Source organism: Labeo rohita, chromosome 20 (assembly GCF_022985175.1).
Source record: "Labeo rohita strain BAU-BD-2019 chromosome 20, IGBB_LRoh.1.0, whole genome shotgun sequence".
Taxonomy (NCBI): Eukaryota; Metazoa; Chordata; class Actinopteri; order Cypriniformes; family Cyprinidae; genus Labeo; species Labeo rohita.
In genome coordinates, this window is record NC_066888.1 from 28,178,303 (window position 1) to 28,198,957 (window position 20,655).

General features: G+C 33.2%; 1 protein-coding gene across 1 annotated transcript in view; it reads left to right on the forward strand.

Annotated features, from left to right (window-relative positions):
* The window catches only part of atad2b (ATPase family AAA domain containing 2B), a 114,741-nt gene that overhangs the window by 22,287 nt on the left and 71,799 nt on the right, over positions 1 to 20,655 (forward strand). Inside the window, 6 exon segments of the mRNA XM_051139030.1 lie at positions 571 to 882; positions 2,114 to 2,255; positions 2,974 to 3,160; positions 3,357 to 3,542; positions 16,364 to 16,499; positions 19,749 to 19,942. Coding sequence (XP_050994987.1) covers positions 571 to 882; positions 2,114 to 2,255; positions 2,974 to 3,160; positions 3,357 to 3,542; positions 16,364 to 16,499; positions 19,749 to 19,942 — 1,157 coding nt within the window.

Genomic DNA, 20,655 nt, shown 5'->3' on the forward strand with positions numbered 1-20,655 from the left:
TGAAAAATGGCAAAAAAATATTTTACCATGTTTTCAACATTTGTTGAGGAGATTTTAATATATTTTTTAATTTAATATTATTTATTATTATTATTATTATTATTAATATTATAACATCTGCTTGCTAAATATCGGCTTGTTTCTACTGTAATATTTCTTTATGTTTGTTTTTTTTAAGCAGTCAATACCTGTTGATACCTGTTGATATCTGATTTTTTTTTTTTTTTTTTTTTTTTTTCCAAATTTTTTATTTTTTATTTTACTTAAATCTTTTTTTTAACCATTAAATGCAATCCAGAAAAACTAAAACAAAAACAAAAAAATAAACAAAAAAATTAAGAAAAACTTAAATAGAAAAAATGGAATTTGTGAAAAAATAAAAAATTTCACATTATTTTTTCATGTTTTTTTAGTTTTACTTATCTATTTATTTTGTGTAATTATGCAACTATTAGCTCGTACATTTTTAAAGTTAGCTATTTACCCATTTTTTAACAATATTAAAGGTGGGAACATAGTGACTTTCTTGTCCAGATGTGTGTCTAACTCTGCTGTATCTCTGTGTCGCAGGTTACTGTGGGGCCGACATCAAAGCACTTTGCACAGAGGCTGCGCTAGCGGCTCTGCGGCGGCGTTATCCTCAGATCTATGGCAGCAGCCAGCGTTATCAGCTGGATGTGGGCTCCATCGTTTTGGGGCCGCAGGACTTTGGTCGTGCTCTGCGCTCCATAGTACCTGCGGGTCAAAGGGCCCTGGCTCCGCCCGGCCAGGCCCTTTCCTGTGTGTTGAAACCCCTGCTGGAGCCTACGCTGGCCCAAACACTGGCCTGCCTAATGCGAGTCTTCCCCCACGCAGAGCTCCTGCACAGGGAACACACACACGGTATGCCCTCTATTTCCTGCTGTTGGATTTGATGTTGTTCAGTGAGTTCATTCTGCTATACATCACAGGTAGAAAAAAATGCTTTAATTAGTTTTTCCCCTTTGCCCTTCTTTTCTCATTTAGGCGTTTTCATTATCCATTCAGGGCTATTTTTTGTGCCTTACATACAGTGCTTTATAATTACCACCTCATATTTCTGCTGGGAATAGAATTTTCCCAGTGCTTTTAATGAGTGCTCTCTTTGTAATAAGTCATGTGACTCATTCCACTCTTTAGTCTTTTCTCTACTGTAATTATACTGTTAAAATGCTTGTTTTAAGAGAAACTTAATATGTTAGAGATGGACTGACAACCAGTGAGATATTTTAGTTTTCCTGGATTGAGTTTGTTCATCTGTAGAATTGTTTTGTTCACAAGTTTAATGGAACATGAAACCTGAATTGACCCTTTTGTTGGTGTAGGTGAATAATATTAAGCATACTTTATAAATGGTTGAAATTTTCAATTAGTGGAATCTCTTTCCTTTAGAATGATTTTAACTTTTTAATAAAATAACATATAATCATATAAAATATTATTTATTATACTTAATATACTAGATTTAAAAGTACTTTTTCAAGCATGATTTGTTTTTCAGGGCTTTGTTTTACAATTTACAGCATATAATTTGTAATGAAGAAAAATTTACATTAAAAATAAATTTTCAGTAATAGTAATAACAGTTTCAGCCCCCATATTTATTTGTTTATATATAAATATATGTAATCAGAGCTGTTTGATGTCAAATGTAAAAATTAATTTGTAATGACAAAATACTAAATGCGTAAATTACTGGTCTCAGACTGTGTGCGTGTGTGTGTGTGTGTATATAATATTATTGTTATTTAGTTTTTTTTTAATAAAATGAGATAAAATTAAAATATATATTTATTCATAAATATTTTAATCAGAGTTGTTTGTTGTCAAAATGTAAAAAATAATTTGTAATGAGAAAATACTAAATGCTTAGGGAAATGGGCAATGAAATAAAATGTGAGATAAAAAAAAAAAAATGTTTATTTATTTCTTTTTTTTATCATTCAAAGTAACTTTCCCCAATACTAATACATCAAAACAAAGCACTTTTCCTGCTGCATATTGTTTCATTTGTTTTCTGTATTTAACTGCTGTCATTGCAAACCACTTTAAGGAATGTCATCAGAAATTTAAAGTCATTTCTGTGTGATTTCAGACACTGACAATCATCTGTTGGTGGAGGACTCGTACAGCGAGGATGAAGAACATGGTGCTCCTTCCATTTATGAAAATCAGCCAGGATCGCCGAAGGCGGCATTGTCCTGCACAACCCATAAACCCTTTCTCCACTTTACCACGTGAGTTAACTGAATTCATACAGAACTCAGTTTTCTTCCTCAGCACACTTTAATTAATCAGAATATTATGATTCATTATTTATTGTCTTATAGTTTTTATTGCAATGCAAAAAGTTTAATTGTTTTACCATGCATACATCCCTTCATGCTGATATGGCAATAGAAAATAAACAAAAAAACTAAAATTTAAATGTCTTGAAGGGGTTTATGTGATAAAGTTAGGTGCTGTGTTTTGCTGCCATCTGTTGGAAAGCTGCAGGACTGACAGTTGGCACTAAGACGGCTTGTGTTCCTCAGCAGACCTACTTCAATTGCGTTTGCATTGATTTGTTCTTCATGGTTCAGTAAAAAAGTGTTTTATAGCATTAGCTTGTGATCATCAATACTTGCAGCTCCTCACACTTAAATGAGATGTGGGCAAGTGGTTCATCTTAATATATTAATATACAGTATAGCTGTCAAATGCATGAAAATTTGTCCTCCCTAAAGAGCTGCCAACTTTATCAATTAGCTTCTTTATCTCTCTTCATTATTTTATTATTATTATTTTTATTTAGCCGTCATAGCTTCATTCTACTTGTCAGCAACTCCTTCTAATGGAAAAACTAAGGCTGTTTTTCATACCAGCGTTTCGGTGTTATTTTGAAAGTTTGATTTCAGTGTTTCTAACTCGCTTAGACAGATAGATGGATAGATGGTGACCTTTTCTTGTTTTTAGTTCTGCCTACCAGCAGCCCACCTCGTACCGGCCACGGCTGCTGCTGACGGGACCCCAGGGTGCGGGACAGAGCACACACCTGGCCCCTGCTGTGCTGCACCACCTGGAGAAGTTCACTGTGCACCGTCTCGACCTTCCCACGCTATACTCCGTCAGTGCCAAAACCCCAGAGGAATCCTGCGCTCAGGCAAGCCGAAACACACCATCATCACTTTAGAAGACTTCACACGTCCAGTGTGTGGTGCTGTGGGCTTGTAGTATTATTGTTGTGCTTTAGATGTGTTATCATGGTAGTCAGCACACCCTGTCCGCCTTATTTTTTTACACAAGAGGGAATGCAGTCATTTGTGACGTCCGCTCTGTGTGTGTGTGTTTATGTGTAGGTGTTTCGTGAGGCTCGGCGCTGTGTACCCAGCATCATCTACATGCCTCACATCAGTGACTGGTGGGAAGCCATCAGTGAGACGGTCAAGAGCAGCTTTCTCACGCTCCTGCAGGATGTACCCTCGTTCACACCGCTCCTCATCCTCGCCACAGCAGAGAGCGTCTACCAGCAGCTCCCTGATGAGGTGACCAATTTGTTCCCTGAGCATACCCCTAACCCTTAACGCACTTTTTTGCGTAGCAATTTATTTTACATACATGAATATATATCTTGTTGTAAAGAGAAGTTTCTTTTCTAACGGTGAGGTGTACTTGTTTTTTGTTTTTTTTTTTATTTTTACCCCTCTGAAAAAGGTGCATGGAAATCGTTGATGCTTGAATGCGTGCCACTTGTGTTATGTGAAGGGTAAAACAAAAATTAATTCAATAAAAACAAGTAATAAAAATTAATTATATTAAATAATTACATATTAAATTAAATATTTAATTTATTTTTTAAATGTATTAAATTAAATATTTAAATATTTAATTTAATTAAAAAAAATAAATGTAGTGATTTTGTATTTAAAAAAAAAAAAAAAAAAAAATATATATATATATATATATATATATATATACTATACTCAGTTTTATATATATATATATATATATATATATATATATATATTTATAAATATATATTTATAAATATATATTTATAAATATATTTATATATATAAAATATATATATAATTTGAACTGAGTATATATATATATATATATATATAAAATAATTAATCGTAATTTGAACTGAGTTGACTATACAGCTATCTCTTGTGCCACATCAAAAAGTGTCAAAACAGCATTTATTGCTTGGATTTCCAGATAAAATGTATCGAACGTAAACATTGAGGCTTTGTTGTTAAGGTTTGAGTTGAATTCTTTGCTGCTTTGTTTCTAATTTGTTTCTTTCTAGTCTGAAAGATTAATCTTCGGATTTAAAGTTGCAATAAATGATTTCTGGGATCAGGCTGAACACCAAAACACACTTGTAGCCAATCGCCAGTAAGGGGCGTGTCCACTTGTGATGGGGGAGGTGCCTGTGTTGCATAGCATGTTTGTGAATTTGGAGGCGGAGCTATCAAGATAGGGGTGTGATCCTTTTGGGTGGGGGGCGTGTTTGTTTGGCAGCGTTTCTCATGTATGGCTTATACATTGCCAGTCAAAACTTTAACAATAAGATTTTTAATGTTTTTTTTTTAAAGAAATCTCTTCTGCTCCAAAGTACAGCAAAAATAGTATAATTTTGGAATATTTTTACTATTTAAAAATTACTGTTTTCTATTTGAATACATTTTTAAAATGTAACTTATTCCTGTGATTTCAAAGCTGAATTTTTAGCATCATTACTCCACATGATCCTTTAGAAATCATTCTAATATTCTGATTTGCAGCTCAAAAATATTTATTATTATTATTATTATTATTATTATTATTATTATTATTGTTATTATTATTATTAGTTGAAAACTAAGTAGAATTTTTTTCAGGTTTTTTATCTCAAATACAAATCTTTTGTAACATTATAAATCTTTTTATCATTACTTTTGATTAAATTAAAGCATCCTTGCTAAAAAAAAGTATTAATTTCTATAATTTAAAAAAAAATTGCTTGATCATATATAAATGATTTCTTGAACGGCAAATGAGCATATTACAGTGATTTCTGAAAGATCATGTGACAAGACTGGAGTTATGATGCAGAAAATGTAGCTTTGTATAAATTACATTTTAAAATATATTCAAATAGAAAACACTTATTTTAAATGATAAAAAATGCCACAATATCACTGATTTTGGATCAAATAAAAAAAATAAATGCAGATGAGCAGAAGAGACTTATTTAAATTTATATATATATATTTATTTATATATATACACTACCTGTCAAAATGTTTTTTTTTTTAATGTTCTCTCTCTCTCTCTCTCTCTCTCTCTCTCTCTCTCTCTATATATATATATATATATATATATATATAGGCTGATTTTCATACCATGCGCTAGGCCAAGGCTAAACCTTTTTCTGTTAATTTTCTTTTCGACTTTTTGTCCCCCATTCTCCTTTTTCTTCAAGGCCTGACCTGTACTCGTCATTCCCTTTCTATTCTTTTCTAGTTTTTTTCTAAGCACACCAGGGGCATTAAAATCAATTCTCAAAGACATGGCAGGAAGAGCATGTGAGAGAAGTCTTTAAAATAAAAGAGGGAGCGAGAGGGTGGAAGGAAGAGATAAGTAATGCAGTGTGAAGTCACACAACCAAAAAAAAAAAAAAGCCCCCTCTCTCTTAATTATGCTGACGGGGAGTCACTCTGGCAGCGCTGCGGTTTCACCTCGCAATCCAGCATCAAGCGCCTCCAGCGGCTCATGCTGTGCGCCCCATGCATCCCAGGGTGCGTCGCTGGGCGTCTGGTGATTGGCTGGTGGCGAAGCCCTTGATCATAGCCTCTGCTGAAGAGACTGATGCCCACCAGGAGGGCACGAGAGTGTTTAGAATAAAAGCATTAATGTTATTGACAGGCCCGTGTCTCGCTCGCTGTATTCCTGCAAGGTGTGTTCATTAAAGCCCGTCTCGTTTCTCTGAGGGAAAGACACATGTTTAATTGATAGTAGACGAGGATGGGTTGGTTATTTCACCCTCTATGTTGTGCTGGGTTCTATCACTTGTTTTTTTTTTTTTTTTGGTTTTCTCATGTGCTTTGAAAATTTGGCTCGACTTTCAATGTTGAATGACCCCTTTGAAGACCCCTGTGGTGTCTTGATGTTGAAATTCTATCTATATGACAGTGTTTGGATTATGAATCTGCAGTCACCGGATATTTCACTAGGTTAGGTTTGAATTGCTTGACTTTTTTTGGATTTTATAGTGTCTTGACATGAGTCCTTGAGGTATCCCTGAATAATGTGCAGAGACATATATAAGATACATTTAATAATATAGTCCTTTGTAGGTTGATTTTCCTAAAAAGTGACAAATGCTTAAAGGGATGAGTAATATATTTGTAGGGTCCTATGATTTCCGCAGAATTGCGGAATCCAGTCATAAAAATGGAATTTATAGTATAACATGGAATGTCACAGAATTTGGCAAATTTTGGATGATTAAATCAAAAGTAGTTCAAAAAAGCACACACGACACACACGAACATCTCTAGAGAGTCACATCATGAGCATTTTACCTTTTATTTTGAGAATCACTATTGTCATATAATATACAAGCCGAAACTTAAAGGTTGTCGCAGCAAACTATCAAAGTTTTGTTTTAATTTGAATAAACCGTGACAGAAATATATAATTTAATGTAGGCCTAATGATAGTTATTGAATTATTAAAACCTTATTTTTAAAGGAATATTTACTAGAAAAATTATTTACCAGAATTTATTTACCAGAAAAATCTAAATGCGCAACACAGTATTTCTGAAAAAATAAATCTATATATTGTAATATATAATGTTATTATTTGAATTATTTTCATTAATTATTATTGAATTAATTTTAATTATTTAATTGATGTAATTTATATATAATTATAAAAATTTGTTAATAACTTTTTTTTTTTTTTTTCTTCCAAATTTAATGAAACAATTAAAATGGAACCCAGAAAATTAATGGAAAACAGAATTGGGTAAAAATAAAACTGAATTTGAGGGGGAAAAAAACATTTAATAATTTTTGTTAAACTTTTGGTAAACTAAAATGGAGTCTAGACAAATTTAAATGGGGAAAAAAATGGAATCCAGTAAAATTAAAATGGGGAAAAAAATGGAATATTTACTAGAAAGTTTATTTAAATTTGTTTTTAAAAGTGTTTTAAATACACAACATTACACAACAGTATTTCTAAAAATAAATAAATAAATGAATTAAGAATATATATATATGTTCTTTAATAAAATCAGAGAACATTTAATTAAATCATTAAAATGAAACCCAGAAAATTAATGGAAAACACAAAATTGGGTAAAAATAAAACTGAATAAAACAAAAAAACATTTCGTAGATCCTTAATGAAAAACATTTATGAATTGATGATGTTAAATTGTTAATAATTAGACATGCTTTTTGTTGAATATTTTTTACATTATAAAAATTTTTACATATTGGGCAATTCAATGTTTTTTTTTTTTTTTTTAAACTTTAGCATCAGTCAGCATTGGATTTACTGGTCACTATTGAATATTTAAGTCTGTTTTCCTCTGTTTTTTATGTATTTACATTACCTTTGCCATCTTGTTACGCAGTTTCCATTGAATTTCCATTTTTCATGCTGTGTGGTCTAAATTCACCTGTAAAATGATTTTTATATTCGTTTTCTTTTTACTTTAGACAAAATAGTATAATTTTAGCCACTGATTAGTTAATGGCCATAACTATAATTGTGTACACTATTTATTTGTAGTTATAATTATTTAACTATAAATAATGATTAACTTACCTTTATTGGCCAGATGTATTTTAAATCAGTGCATCCGTAGTTTCACCTCAGAAGGAACTTTCTTTTTTGACACTGTGTAGTGTTCATCAATAGTCCAGCAGCTATTTAGGCATCTCTTGCAAATTGTGGTCTCAATAGAGCAGTATTCCTCCACTATCTTGCTCTGGCTTCATTGTGGTACAAACCACCGACTTTTCATGAGCCAATCCGTTTCTGCTGGATACTATCAAGTCCCGCCCTACATTTTCATTTAACTATTCATTTTTGTCCTTGTTTGAATCAGAAGTATGTCGTAGTGTGGAAGCAAAATGGGTTGCGAATGTCATTTCATGTTGACTTCAACCCCGAGTTTTGACAACCACAGCAGATCTGAAGTGGCTTTGAATGGTGAAGTGGGCAAATACAGAGAATCGGCCGTTTGAATCCACAAAGCTTGTTCCCGCTTTGAAACGTACCCCAAGGCCCCTTCAGTGGAATCGTACCATCCTCGCTGTGAATCGTACCACCCTTACCTTGGTGCGAGAGTCGTCTCTTCATCCGGGCAGGGGGTCCTGCACTAAAGCCGCGATCAATACTGGAGCTTCACAGTAACACCGCAAGAGCTCCTACAGTCAGATTCTCCTCTAGAATAAACCATCCTGGCCTCTCCCACTCATGAACACTTGAATCCAGGGCCTCTGAGATTTGGAGATGGAGAGCTTGTGTGTAGAATTCAGAAAGAATCAGGAAGTGTTTGGCCTTCACTGATGTCAGCAGGTAGTTATATAAAGTCCTGCATTAGAATCAGATGGATGTGCACTTTCCTGTATTGATAAATAAACTTAAGTAAACCTTGGAAAAAAGTACAGGTGCTTAAGTAACTTATGGTTGTGTGGAATAATGTGATGGTTTCTGGAATCTGTTGGGTGTATCTGTGCTTAACTGTGATCCCTGTATTAGAGTGAGTCTGACTAGCTAAGATCATGCCAAATTAAACCTGTCAGTTCTAAATCAAATTATTATTTTTTAATTATTTATTTTAGCCATATTGACACTTTTTTTTTTATTAAGAGTAAATCTTGATAAAATGATATTTTGTTAATTTCTGCAAAATGTTATCATGATCTGAGGGAAAAAAATAATTCTCTGGTAAAGTAATCAATCAATCAATCAATCATTTTTTGACCTTGACTTTATTATAATTATTTTTTATTATTATTACTGCTGCTGCTACTAAATAAAGTAATAAATATCAAACAAAATAATGAATATTGCAATTGTAATATTTCACTGTAAAAATCCCTTATTTAATCATAATAATTTTTAATTTACAGTACAAATTAAATGGTCAATACCGATATTTATGGCTTTAATTTCTTCATTTTCAAATGTTAAACAATTTTTTTTTTCTTTTAATGTAAATCAGTAATGATAATTTGATAATTTCTGTAGAATTATCAACTTATTATGTAAAATATTACCATGATTTGGAAAAAATATTAATTCTCTGGGTTAATTAATTAATTAATTAATTAAATTTTAATAAAGCTCCATGTTTGCTGTGCGTGTTTGTAGGGCTGTACAGTTTGGCGTCAATTATGTGAATTTTTTTTTTTTTTTTGGATACCTTTTTTTGACATTGACTTTATTATTATAATTTTTATTATTATTATTATTATTGCTACTACGAAATAAAAAAAAGAAATGTTAAACAAAATAATGAATATTACAATTGTATTATTTCACTGGAAAAAAAACTGTTATTTAATAATAATAATTTTATTTAAAGTACAAAGTAAAAGGTCAATGCTGATCTTTATGGCTTTGATTTCTTAATTCTCAAATGTTAAACCATTTTATAAACATGTAAATCAATAAAGATATTTTTAGTTTCTGCAAAATATCATGACTTGAGGAAAAAAATGAATTCTCGGAGCAAACGCAATTGATTAATATTAATTAATTATTAATAATTTTTTTTTAGTTAACTCAGGTTTGCTGTGCATGTTTGTAGGGCTGTACAGTTTGGCATCATTTTTGTGATTTGTCAATTAATTTTTTGGACATTTACTTTTTATTTATATATTTATTGCTACTACTAATTCAAAATAAAAAATGTAAAATATTTAACAAGATAATGAATATTACAATTTATTAATAATAATTTTGATTTACAGCACAAAGTAAAAGGTCAGTACTGATATTTATGGCTTTAATTTCTTCATTTTCAAACGTTAAACCATTTTTTTTTATGTAAATAAAGATATTTTGTTAGTTTCTGCAAAATAGCATGATTTGTGGGGAAATAAATGAATTAATTAAATAAGCTTAATTAATTCATTCATTATTTCAGTTACTGCTAAATAAAAATAAAAAATAAAAAAATGAAGCAAAAATAAATATTACAATTGTAAAAAAAAAAAAAAAAAAAAAAAAAAAATAGTATTTGATAATAATTTTAATTTACAATCCATAGTAAAAGGCAATACTGATATTTATGGCTTTAAGTTAATTTTCAAATGTTAAACCAGTGTTTGTTTATTTATTTTTTTTAAATTGCTGAAAGCAATTAAAGCTTCTCTTTTGTTGACAACAGCTGGTTTATAAGTGCTTCGCATTACAAGTTTGGGAAGATTGTTGACGCGTGTTGTGTTTCCAAATGCATGCTATAAGCATCCCAGACTAACAGCACATGCAGAGATGGAGTTCATGTGAACTGTGCCTTTGTGATTTGACAAAATAAAATCACAATATGGCTTAGTGTGATTATTTCGATTAATCGTGCAAGCAGTCCTCATTAGTGTACCTTAAAGTGTCAAAGTGGCATGAGCTGATCATAAATGTGTAGTTGGTTCAGCAACTCTATTTTGATTCAGACCAGGTTGTTTTGCAAGTCAGTTCAACCAATTCTTCAAAACAAACCAGATTTATTTGTGATTTGGCTTGCTTGTTTTTTCAGAATGCTTTGTTGAAAACAAAAGTGCCTCACTCATTCTCTCTGTCCTTTTCTCATACTAATTATACTTCTATTAATTATAAAGATCAACATGCTGACAGATGTGGTTGCAATATTAAAAACCCAACGTACCTTAGTGACAGTTTCTTGTTCCATACACCTTAAGTAGGTCTTAAGTGGGAAGATATTGAACCTACTTTGTTTCAAGATTTAAAAAGGTCCATTAGCCCGGAGCTTATCCGCATTAAGTGCACCCCGAATATGCAAAGTAGAAGCTCGAAAACAGTTTGCACTGGCCTTCGGCTTTTGGCACGTTCAGCGAGACAGCTGTCCTCTCTGCGGTGCTGCACGTCAGGGGTGAGGCCTCCGATAAATTAAAAGAAACGGGAACAAAGTAACCACTAAAAATCTCTCAACTCGTCCGTTCCATCGCATTTCTTAAAGAGAAAGATGTAGAGCCAGATGCCAGTTCTGTCTGTAAACAGCATCTGCAGTGGGGGCAGGTGGTATAGATCACAGGCGGGAGGTACGTGCCCCTGCGATTGGGTGTGGGATGAGTTTTGGCTCATGCCGGAGCGTGTAGGAGGGATGCCAGCAGTCAGCTCCAGCAGTGTAAGGTTACACCTCCGTATGCACTTGTTAGTTCACTATAACACCTTTAGGGTCTGCATTGAGCAGCCTGATGTCTTTTTTTTTCTGTCTGTGTAAATTTGTCTTTCAGTGAATTAATCTTTGTCAATTTGGATAATGAGCAGTAATAAAGCAAAGTAAGTCTTTTCTGCTCATCAAGGCTGCGTTTATTTGATTGAAATACAGAGAAACAGTAATATTGTGAAATATTATTGCTATTTAAAATAATGGTTTTCTGTTTTTAATATACTTTGAAATAGAATTTATTTCTGTGATGCAAAGCTGAATTTTCAGCACCATTACTCCAGTCTTCAGTGTATTTTATTTATTTATTTATTTTTTACTTTTTATTAACCAAATAATTCTAAAATAAGTATCACAGTTTCCAAAAAATATTAAGCAGTACAACTGTTTCCAACATTGATAATGAATCAACATATTAGAATGATTTCTGGAGAATTGTGTGACACTGAATGCTGCAGCAATGGCTGGTGAAAATTCAGCATTTCATCACAGAATTAAATCATATTTTAAAGTATATAAAAATAGAAAACTGATTTTAAATTGCAATAATATTTCAGAGCCTGCAAAATTGACACCAAATAGTTTAAAATAACATTTAAAAATATATCTATATATTTATTTTTTTCAGGAGAGCCTGCAAAATTGACACCAAATAGTTTAAAATATATATTTTTTAAATTTATTTTATTATTGTATTTTTTTTTTTTTTCAGGAGAGCCTCCAAAATCAACTTCGAACGGTTTGAATTAACTTTTAAAAAAGTATTTCTATGGCAGAACTTAATTTTACCTCTTAATTTTTTGTTCACATTAAACATCCTGAAAATGTCACATTATGAAAGTAAATTTCACTGCACGTGTCCTTTGATGTTGACTTTAAATTCAGATAACACACCAGTTAGCATATCACAACTATATTATTCATCAGTTTTTTTTTTTTTTTCTGTTTGTTGTTTATTTGAAGTAAAGATGAAACATGCGTCAATAAGAGAGAGACAGGAAGACACAAGAAATGTGTTTTTGATTTCCACATTTTCTCTGGATGTCTTGTTCTCTGGCGAGTTGAAAGGCCTATTTAGTCTCTCGGCTCTCTGCCTCTCAGAATCTGCATTAGTCTCCAAGGCTTCCATCAGCTCTGAGACAAATCATAAAATCACTACCTGCTCTGCTTCCCTTCATCTCGCTTCAAGAGTTTGGACCAAAGAAGCCTGAAAGCAACTTGAGTGGAGACAAATCCGCCAAGAGGCGACAAAGACGTAAAATAATGCAGTTGATGAGGCGGTGTTTGGATCTTCAACACCCGCTCATGATTGGAAATTGAACTTAAAGTGCTTCTTTACGGATCCTCATTATAGAGAAATCTCTCCCAGATCCGCCGTCTTGTTGTAATATTTGGGGAGCCTTGGGGACTTTTTAAAGTGGCTTGGATAGGAGAGCTTTCAGATATTTAGGAGTCTTTAGCCTTTACCTGGATTCATTTGTCCTGATTGCCGCAGCTTTTGAAGAAACTCACATGAACTTACAGCGAAGTTTTAACTGCTGATTCAGTAAAAAAAAAAAAAAAAAAAAAAAAAAAACCCTCCCAGACTTCGGTAATTGGACTGGCACAGCACACTTTACCATGTGAAATTAGAGTTGAATGTAGCAATATGAAACTGCTCATTAAAACACTCTCTTCAATGACACCTGCGACCATGTGCACCAGACACTGGTCATTATTTTCAGGTTTTGTCTTCACGCACAATTCTTCGGCTGTCGGGAAGGATGCGTGCATCATCACATTTCTTTTCCGTCCTTTCATTATGTTCCATCAAATCACTCTTCATTAAAGCCTTTTGTTATCTCGCTCTTCTAATTGGCTGACTGACGGTAGCCATGATTTTGTCAAGTAGGTTGTGTTGCTGGATCACCATGTTTTTTTTTTTGTTTTTTTTTTTGGTCCTAGACCTACATTTTAACACTGAAGAGTAACTACCTCTGAAATTAGAGAAAATCACTAGCTGATTTAAGAATGAAGTTGTAACCCTAATTTTATCGTTAACTAGCCCAAAAATCAGAGGGAAATTGGGCATAAAACATGTTGTTCAACCCCTATCTATCTGAGTGTGTGTATATATATATGTGTGTGTGTGTATACATTAGGGGTGTGACGAGACACTTATCCCACGAGAAAAGACGAGACGCGAGACTGGGTTCACGAGATAGAGACGAGACAAGATTTTTCAGCTTTTCTTAAGAAATCCTCAATGATGAAATATGTAGGGCAAATAGTCTTTTGTTCAACTGGAAACGACAATGCAAAAAAAGTGTAGGTAAATTTTGAACGTTGTGAAATTAAACTTCCATTTTAATGAATTATATGGAGTAATAAACATTTAAATGAGCAAATTGGAGACCATGATTCTCTCATGATTCTGGAGAAAAAAAGATTAGAAAACTAAACAAAATAACTTAATTTACTAGTGGTTCTGACAAACTGTTCATTGCTTAAGTCTGTCCTTGCGGAAGAGGATAAGCGTGACAATACAAATGTTAAGATACTTTCGTTTTGATCGCTACTGTAGACAATAAATGTTTATACCCAATTTAAAAACTTTTATCCCAGTACTTCTATTATTTAAATTTCTGTAACACAGAAATAATGATTATAATGTGGTTGAAAAGACTGTGTTGCTCTTTTTGCATTCATAATTACCCCGACCCTCTGATTCATTAAGATCCTAATAGAAACAGTCCTAATAGAAATAGCTAAATTGTTGTCATTCAGGAATAAGATTGCGTGAGTGTTTGAATTGAGATCTCTATTTTAAGGATTAATCATGCAGCTCTAATGTAAACACTGCAAAATGTTTTGCGAGGATATCGTCACGAGATCTCGCAAGATCTGACTGGTCTGCAAATGTTACATTGATTTTTAGTTCAGTAGTTAGTCAGATATTTAAGTTACTTACATTTTATACACAATAGTTCCAAACAAGGATCACAGCAGAAGTATTGCGCTTTCTCCAAGCAACACTCGACGGTGTTTTGTTACTGAATGATTCAGCGCTTTGAACGAATCAGTTGAATGAATGACTCACTCATTAAGGAACATGTGTGTGTGTGTGTATGTATGTATATATATATATATATATATATATATATATATATATATATATATAAATAGATGTAAATATTTTCAAAATATATATTGCGTGTGTGTATTTATATATAAATTATAAATATACACAGTATACATACATATATTATGTAAACAAAAACTTTTATTTTGGATGCGATTAATCGTGATTAATCATTTGACAGCACTAATTTAAAACATTAATCTCCTAACATTATTTATTGCAGTTGTAATTTCGCAGTGTAAATTATTTAATCTGACTGGTAACAGCCCTATAAAATTTACTAATAAATTGTAATAATTTAACATGAAAGGTGATGCATGCATTTAAAATTTAAAAAAAAAAAAAAAGGCCTTTATAAAGGTAAATAAAAATATGCAGATTTAAGTATGTAAAAGCTAATAGAAGACTGATGATAATATTGCTTCAGAATAGATTGTTTACACCGCCAAAAATCTCAGTGATGGTGTATTTTTGTGGGGATATTTTGCATGGACTATTGTCTCATGAAATGAAAAGTTCACTGTATATCGTAGTAATAAATATAATTTTAATAAATTAATTGAATACATTTATTGTATAAACTGAACTTTTTCGTCAGACATCCATCTCTCACATTACCGACATGTTCACACATCACCTTGGTTTGGTTTTCTTCCTGCTTTGAGTTTTACCCTATAAATACTGTATGTTTACCAACAAACTTTCTTTTCGAAGTTCATGCTGAGCAGAACAATGCTTCATGCCGGGAGATATTTTCGATAGTCAAAGCCCGTCATGCACTATGCTTTGGGGGGAGAAACGAGAAAAAAAACACAATGTTACGCAAAAGAACAAAGAATGCTGTGGGAAAACCAAATCGACAGGGTTCAACACAAGTTTTAAATGAGCCTGTATGGAGCCTGGTTCACTTTTTGGTGAGATGTGTGATGCTTTTAACTGGAGTCCCAGAGATTTGATCCCTGCTGTTTGGCAGCATTTGAAGAGCAGTATGGGTGATTTTTGAGTGTGGTTTTCATGGCAGATGTTCTCACAGTTTGTGTACAAGTTGAAGTCATGAGTCACTGTTTTGATGCTTAACTCAAAGCAAAGAGGAGTCTATATATCTGTATATATACACATTAGTGCTGTCAGAACAACAGTTTACCGATAATGTACTCACCTCCTTGTCATCAAAGATGTTCGTGTCTTTCTTTCTTCAGTCATAAGGAAAATGTTTTTTGAGGTAAACATTTCAGGATTTTTCTCCATATAATGGACTGATATGGTGCCCAGTGATATGGTGACTGATATGGGTATATAACATACCCAGCTTTTAAGTTTAACAAACCAAATTTTTAGTTTAGTCAACTCAAATATCTAAGTCATCACCTAGTACAACGTAACTGAACTTAAAATTTTAATGGAGCGGGGTAACAGATTATTTTAAGTTGACTCAACAAAATGTTTTCTGTTGTTTATTACAATGTAGCGTTAAATAACTTTTGATTTCTGTATATTACCTACTTGTTAAAGGGCACAGGTAAATTATGGGTTCATGTGAAGATTGTTTTAAATTCAGCTGAAGTAAAAGTTATTTTTTAAAGTCTAATGAATGTTAAAATTGGTAGCTCTCAATTACACTGTAATTGACCTCTCTTTCTCCCACTTGCTTCCTGTCTCATCTCTACCTGAATATTTAAGATCCATTATTGGGTCATTTGTTTTGTTGTTGAAAAACACATGTATGTTTTATGCAGTTTGCAGACTAAATTACAAGATGCTGTTTTGTTTCTAAATACGTTTTTTTTTTTTTTTTTTTTTTTTTGTTTTTTTGTTTTTTACAGCTAAAATACATCTTCAGCCGTTCATACGGAGAGGTGGTTTGTTTAAGCATGCCGGGAGAAGAAGCACGCAGGAAGTTTTTTTCAGACCTCATTCTGGTGCAGGCAGCCAAGGCGCCACCCCGCAGGAGGAAAACCGGTAAGTGTTTACCATGGCTAATGCACAAGTATAGATTTATCTGGTCTTGACTGGAGGTAGAACACCGGTTTTGAAGTTTTAACTCCTTTTTTTTTTTTTTTTTTTCTATTTGAACTTTTTTTAAAATCTTTGGAAGACTGCTTTACCAACTTTCTCGATCTGTACAAGAGTAAATGCAGTTGCAGGCAGCAATTATCTGGTCTAAGCACTGTGAACATTGTTCATTGCATTGTACTGAAATCTGAGTCACACAGTAAATATGGTCAGATACCCTGAATGCATGGGGATGATATTTTAAAGTTTTGTTTGAAAATGCCTTGATTCCATATGACTTAGTATACAACAAAAAAGTTACAAGAAAAACTTTACAATTTCATCCAGACAATTCCAGTGACTATCATAGACTCTCAGCAAGAAATAGAAGAATGATAGAGGCTATGCACCCTTTGTGCTTGGGCACTAATGAGGCCATTAGCATGCAAAAGGCATATGTTAAAGTGCCTTATGTCTCTACCTTTAGTCTGTCTAGGGTGTCAGACGGTATGGTCTGACTGGATGCTGATGTCATTTATTACCATTGTGACTTACACATTCCTCACACTGTCCCTCACTTCTTGTTTGGTTCAGATTCTTAAATGGATAGTTTAACCAAAAATGAAAAATAATTTACTCACATTAGTGTCATTCTAAAAGCGTATCAATTTCTTTCTTCTGCTGAACACAATGGAAGATATTTTGAAGAATGCAAGTCAGTAAGGTCCAAAAAAACATTCATTAGCTAAGTTTCATGCACCCAGATAATTAGATATTGATGGCTCAATTGGATTGAAAACCTTTTTGCAAGCATCTCAATTAGTTAGATTCAGATTACATTTTGATTGGATTGAAAGGGGTGTAGACCTGAAATAATACTAAAAACTAGAACTTTTAAAAAGTAATTTGGTTAATTGAAATTTAGGGACGAGCCCCCAATTTATCTCATGGCCAGCTTGATATAGATATATTTATATATATATAGATATAGATATAGATATATAGATATAGATATAGATATAGATATAGAGATATAGATAGATAAAATATTTATTTATTTATATTTATGTATTTATTTATTTTTTTTAAACAAAGACTTAAACTGCTAAAATACTAACATTTATTTTTAGTTATTATTTAAAGTTTAAATGTAAAAACAAACTTTAAACAAGTTAAAGTACTGCCTTTTTAATTTAAAGTTTACCTTTTTAAGTTTTTAATCTAATATTAACATTATACTTTAATGCAGCTTTATTTAAATTAACTTTAGAAAATCTAAACTTTATATATATATATATATATATATATATATATATATATATATATATATATAACACTTAAACTGTAAGTTCAAATACTATCATTATTTTTTTTTAAAGTTCGTTTTCATCTAATATTAACATTATACCTTGACACAGCTTAATTTCAATTAACAAATGAAACATAAAACTGATTTAGTACTTCAACTTATTTGAAAAAATAAAATAAAGCTATATATAACAAAATCACTAAAACGTAAACTAAAATTAACAATGAAAATATGTAATTAAAAATATTAATATTACATGTAACATAAATTAATGCTAAAATAATTCTACATTGCACGGACAAAAATGCACCTTTCAAAATATCATCTTTTGTGTCCCACAAAAGAAAGCCATACAGTTTTGGAACGACATGACTGTGGGTAAATTCATTTTCAGGCGTCAATAACTACCACTGCCGTCATTAAATTAACTTCTCTCATTGCAATTACTTCCACCACTGCTGCTGCTCATCCAGAATTGCTACTTCTGCTTATGCATAAATTGGGCGTCCTGGGTGTTCCTGATGTTCTCTTCTGGATATCTTCTCCTTGTGGTCGATTGCCATGCTCATCGGCTCCCTCGCAGCTGGAGCCATTATAGCAGAGAATGGCTTTCAAGTGGAAATGCAAGCATCATGACCCATTGATGCAGAGCAGGGGTCCTCCCGTGGGCCGACCACGGGCGGCTCTGAATAAAACACAAACCCTACTTCCTTTGGCAGCGTAGCATCTGCGGTGGGAGAAAGGGGCTCTATTAAACGCCGGGCCTTAACCATTAGCTATAATTACACTCACAGTTAGCATGACTGCTCGCTAGCTGCTGCCACAATGCAAATTGCTGAGGCTGGTGGCTCGACGACTGCCAGGCACTCTGCTCAGATTTTTGGATTATCGCGAGGTCCTTGGCCTGTTTGCCGAGAAGATTTTTCTTCTGTCAGCGAGATTTTCTTACAAGGCAGTGGCACATTAGCGCTTGGTGTGTTTGGTCATTTCTGGCAGTCTGTTTTTGGTTCATTGTATAGATGCAGCCCTGAATTACTGCAGCTGTCAGGTTGTTTGTTTGGAGCTCTTCAGAAATCAATAATACTTTGCGGCCCACGCTGCGGTGGGAAGCATTTCTCGACTTCATCCATATAACGCAGGGTGTTTATAATTCATCTAGCTGCTCTGGCACAGTTTCAGTGTCATCTGACTCTTCCAGTTGTTACGGACCATTTGCTCAGCGTTTCAGCTGGTTATACACTTAGGTTTGGAGATCAAAACCGGTTGAGTTTCTAGACAAAATACTGGAATAACATGATGTGTGTGTGTGTGTGTGTGTGTGTGTGTGTGTGTGTGTGTGTGTGTTTTTTTTTTTTTTCTCTTCTGTTAACGGTTCTTCAATATCTGCATTCTTTTGCCATTGCGAAAAAACACATTCTGATGTTTCCTGCATAATATATAATACACTACTGTTCAAAAGTTTAGAATCAGTAAGATTTTTTTTTTTTAAAGAAATAAATACTTTTATTGAGCAAGGATGCATTAAATTGATCAAAAGTGACAGTAAAGACATTTATAATGTTACAAAAGAATTGTATTCCAAATAAAAGTTATACATGTATGTGTGTATGTATGTATGTATGTATGTAATATATATTTAATTAAATATTGGTCTTTTTATTGTGTTGTTTGCAAAAAATCATGATTTTTTTTAACTGCAGATGCAATATATTTGCAAATGCAAATGCATGAATATTGAAAAATATTCAGAAGGCAATATGAAGATGTTTTTTGGTTATAAATCAGACAAAGTGATTCTTTACTTGCTCCTTTAAAAGTACTAAAAAATCATGAAATCAGAACTGTCCGATTCCTCATGGTTGTAGTTAAGCTGTACTGAGGGTTTGTGTCTGTATTTACTTTTCTAGTGTGCGCTCTGGAGGTGCTGACCCTCGCTGAAGACCCCGGCCCTCGGCAGCTCTCGCCGGAGGAGCAGCGGCGATTGGAGGAGCAGGAGGAGAACACCTTGCGCGAGCTCCGCCTCTTTCTCAGGGACGTCACAAAGCGGCTCGCCACCGACAAGCGCTTCCAGATCTTCAGCAAACCCGTGGACATTGAGGAGGTGGGCTTTTACCGCACGTCAGCTGCTGTATGATTAATGCCTGTAGGGTTTGTACTCTATTCAATATTACCATCTAATTAGCGGCACCTATGGTTTATTAGCAACCCCCAGACCAAACAAATCAAATGATTGTCATTATACGACAGCTTGCGGGCAGGATCGTTACCTGAATCAGTAAATTTGAGAAGGCAATTAAAAAGTTCATCAATATAAGAAGCAAACAAGGAGGACGGTGAGTCTATGAATACAGAATGCGACACATTTTTGCATTGGTCTCCTAAAGCTTTTTAAGTTCACCCTCCATATAATGATTCAAGAGCATGGCGTATGGATAATAAATTCAAACTGTTTTGCAGAAATGTCATGGAAATAATGTTACAATGCATAAAATCTTATCATTAAGCAGAATTTGTGTGTGTGTGTGTGTGTGTGTGTGTATATGTGTATATATTTTTAGGGGTTCAAGCACGTAGCGTTGAAACTGTTGTAATTGTTAGAATGGTCATGGATCACGATCTTTGCGTAAATCTGATCATGCAGACCAAACCATAAGTCCTAGAGACTTGAAACCTGGATGGATGATAGTACTCACACCCCCTACAAATTGTCAGAAAAGAGCGGGGCCACTTTAATAAAATGCCTATAACTCCTGAACGTAATGAGATATCTTCACCAAACTCGAAACACTTATGTAAGAGCTCAATCATTGGTCA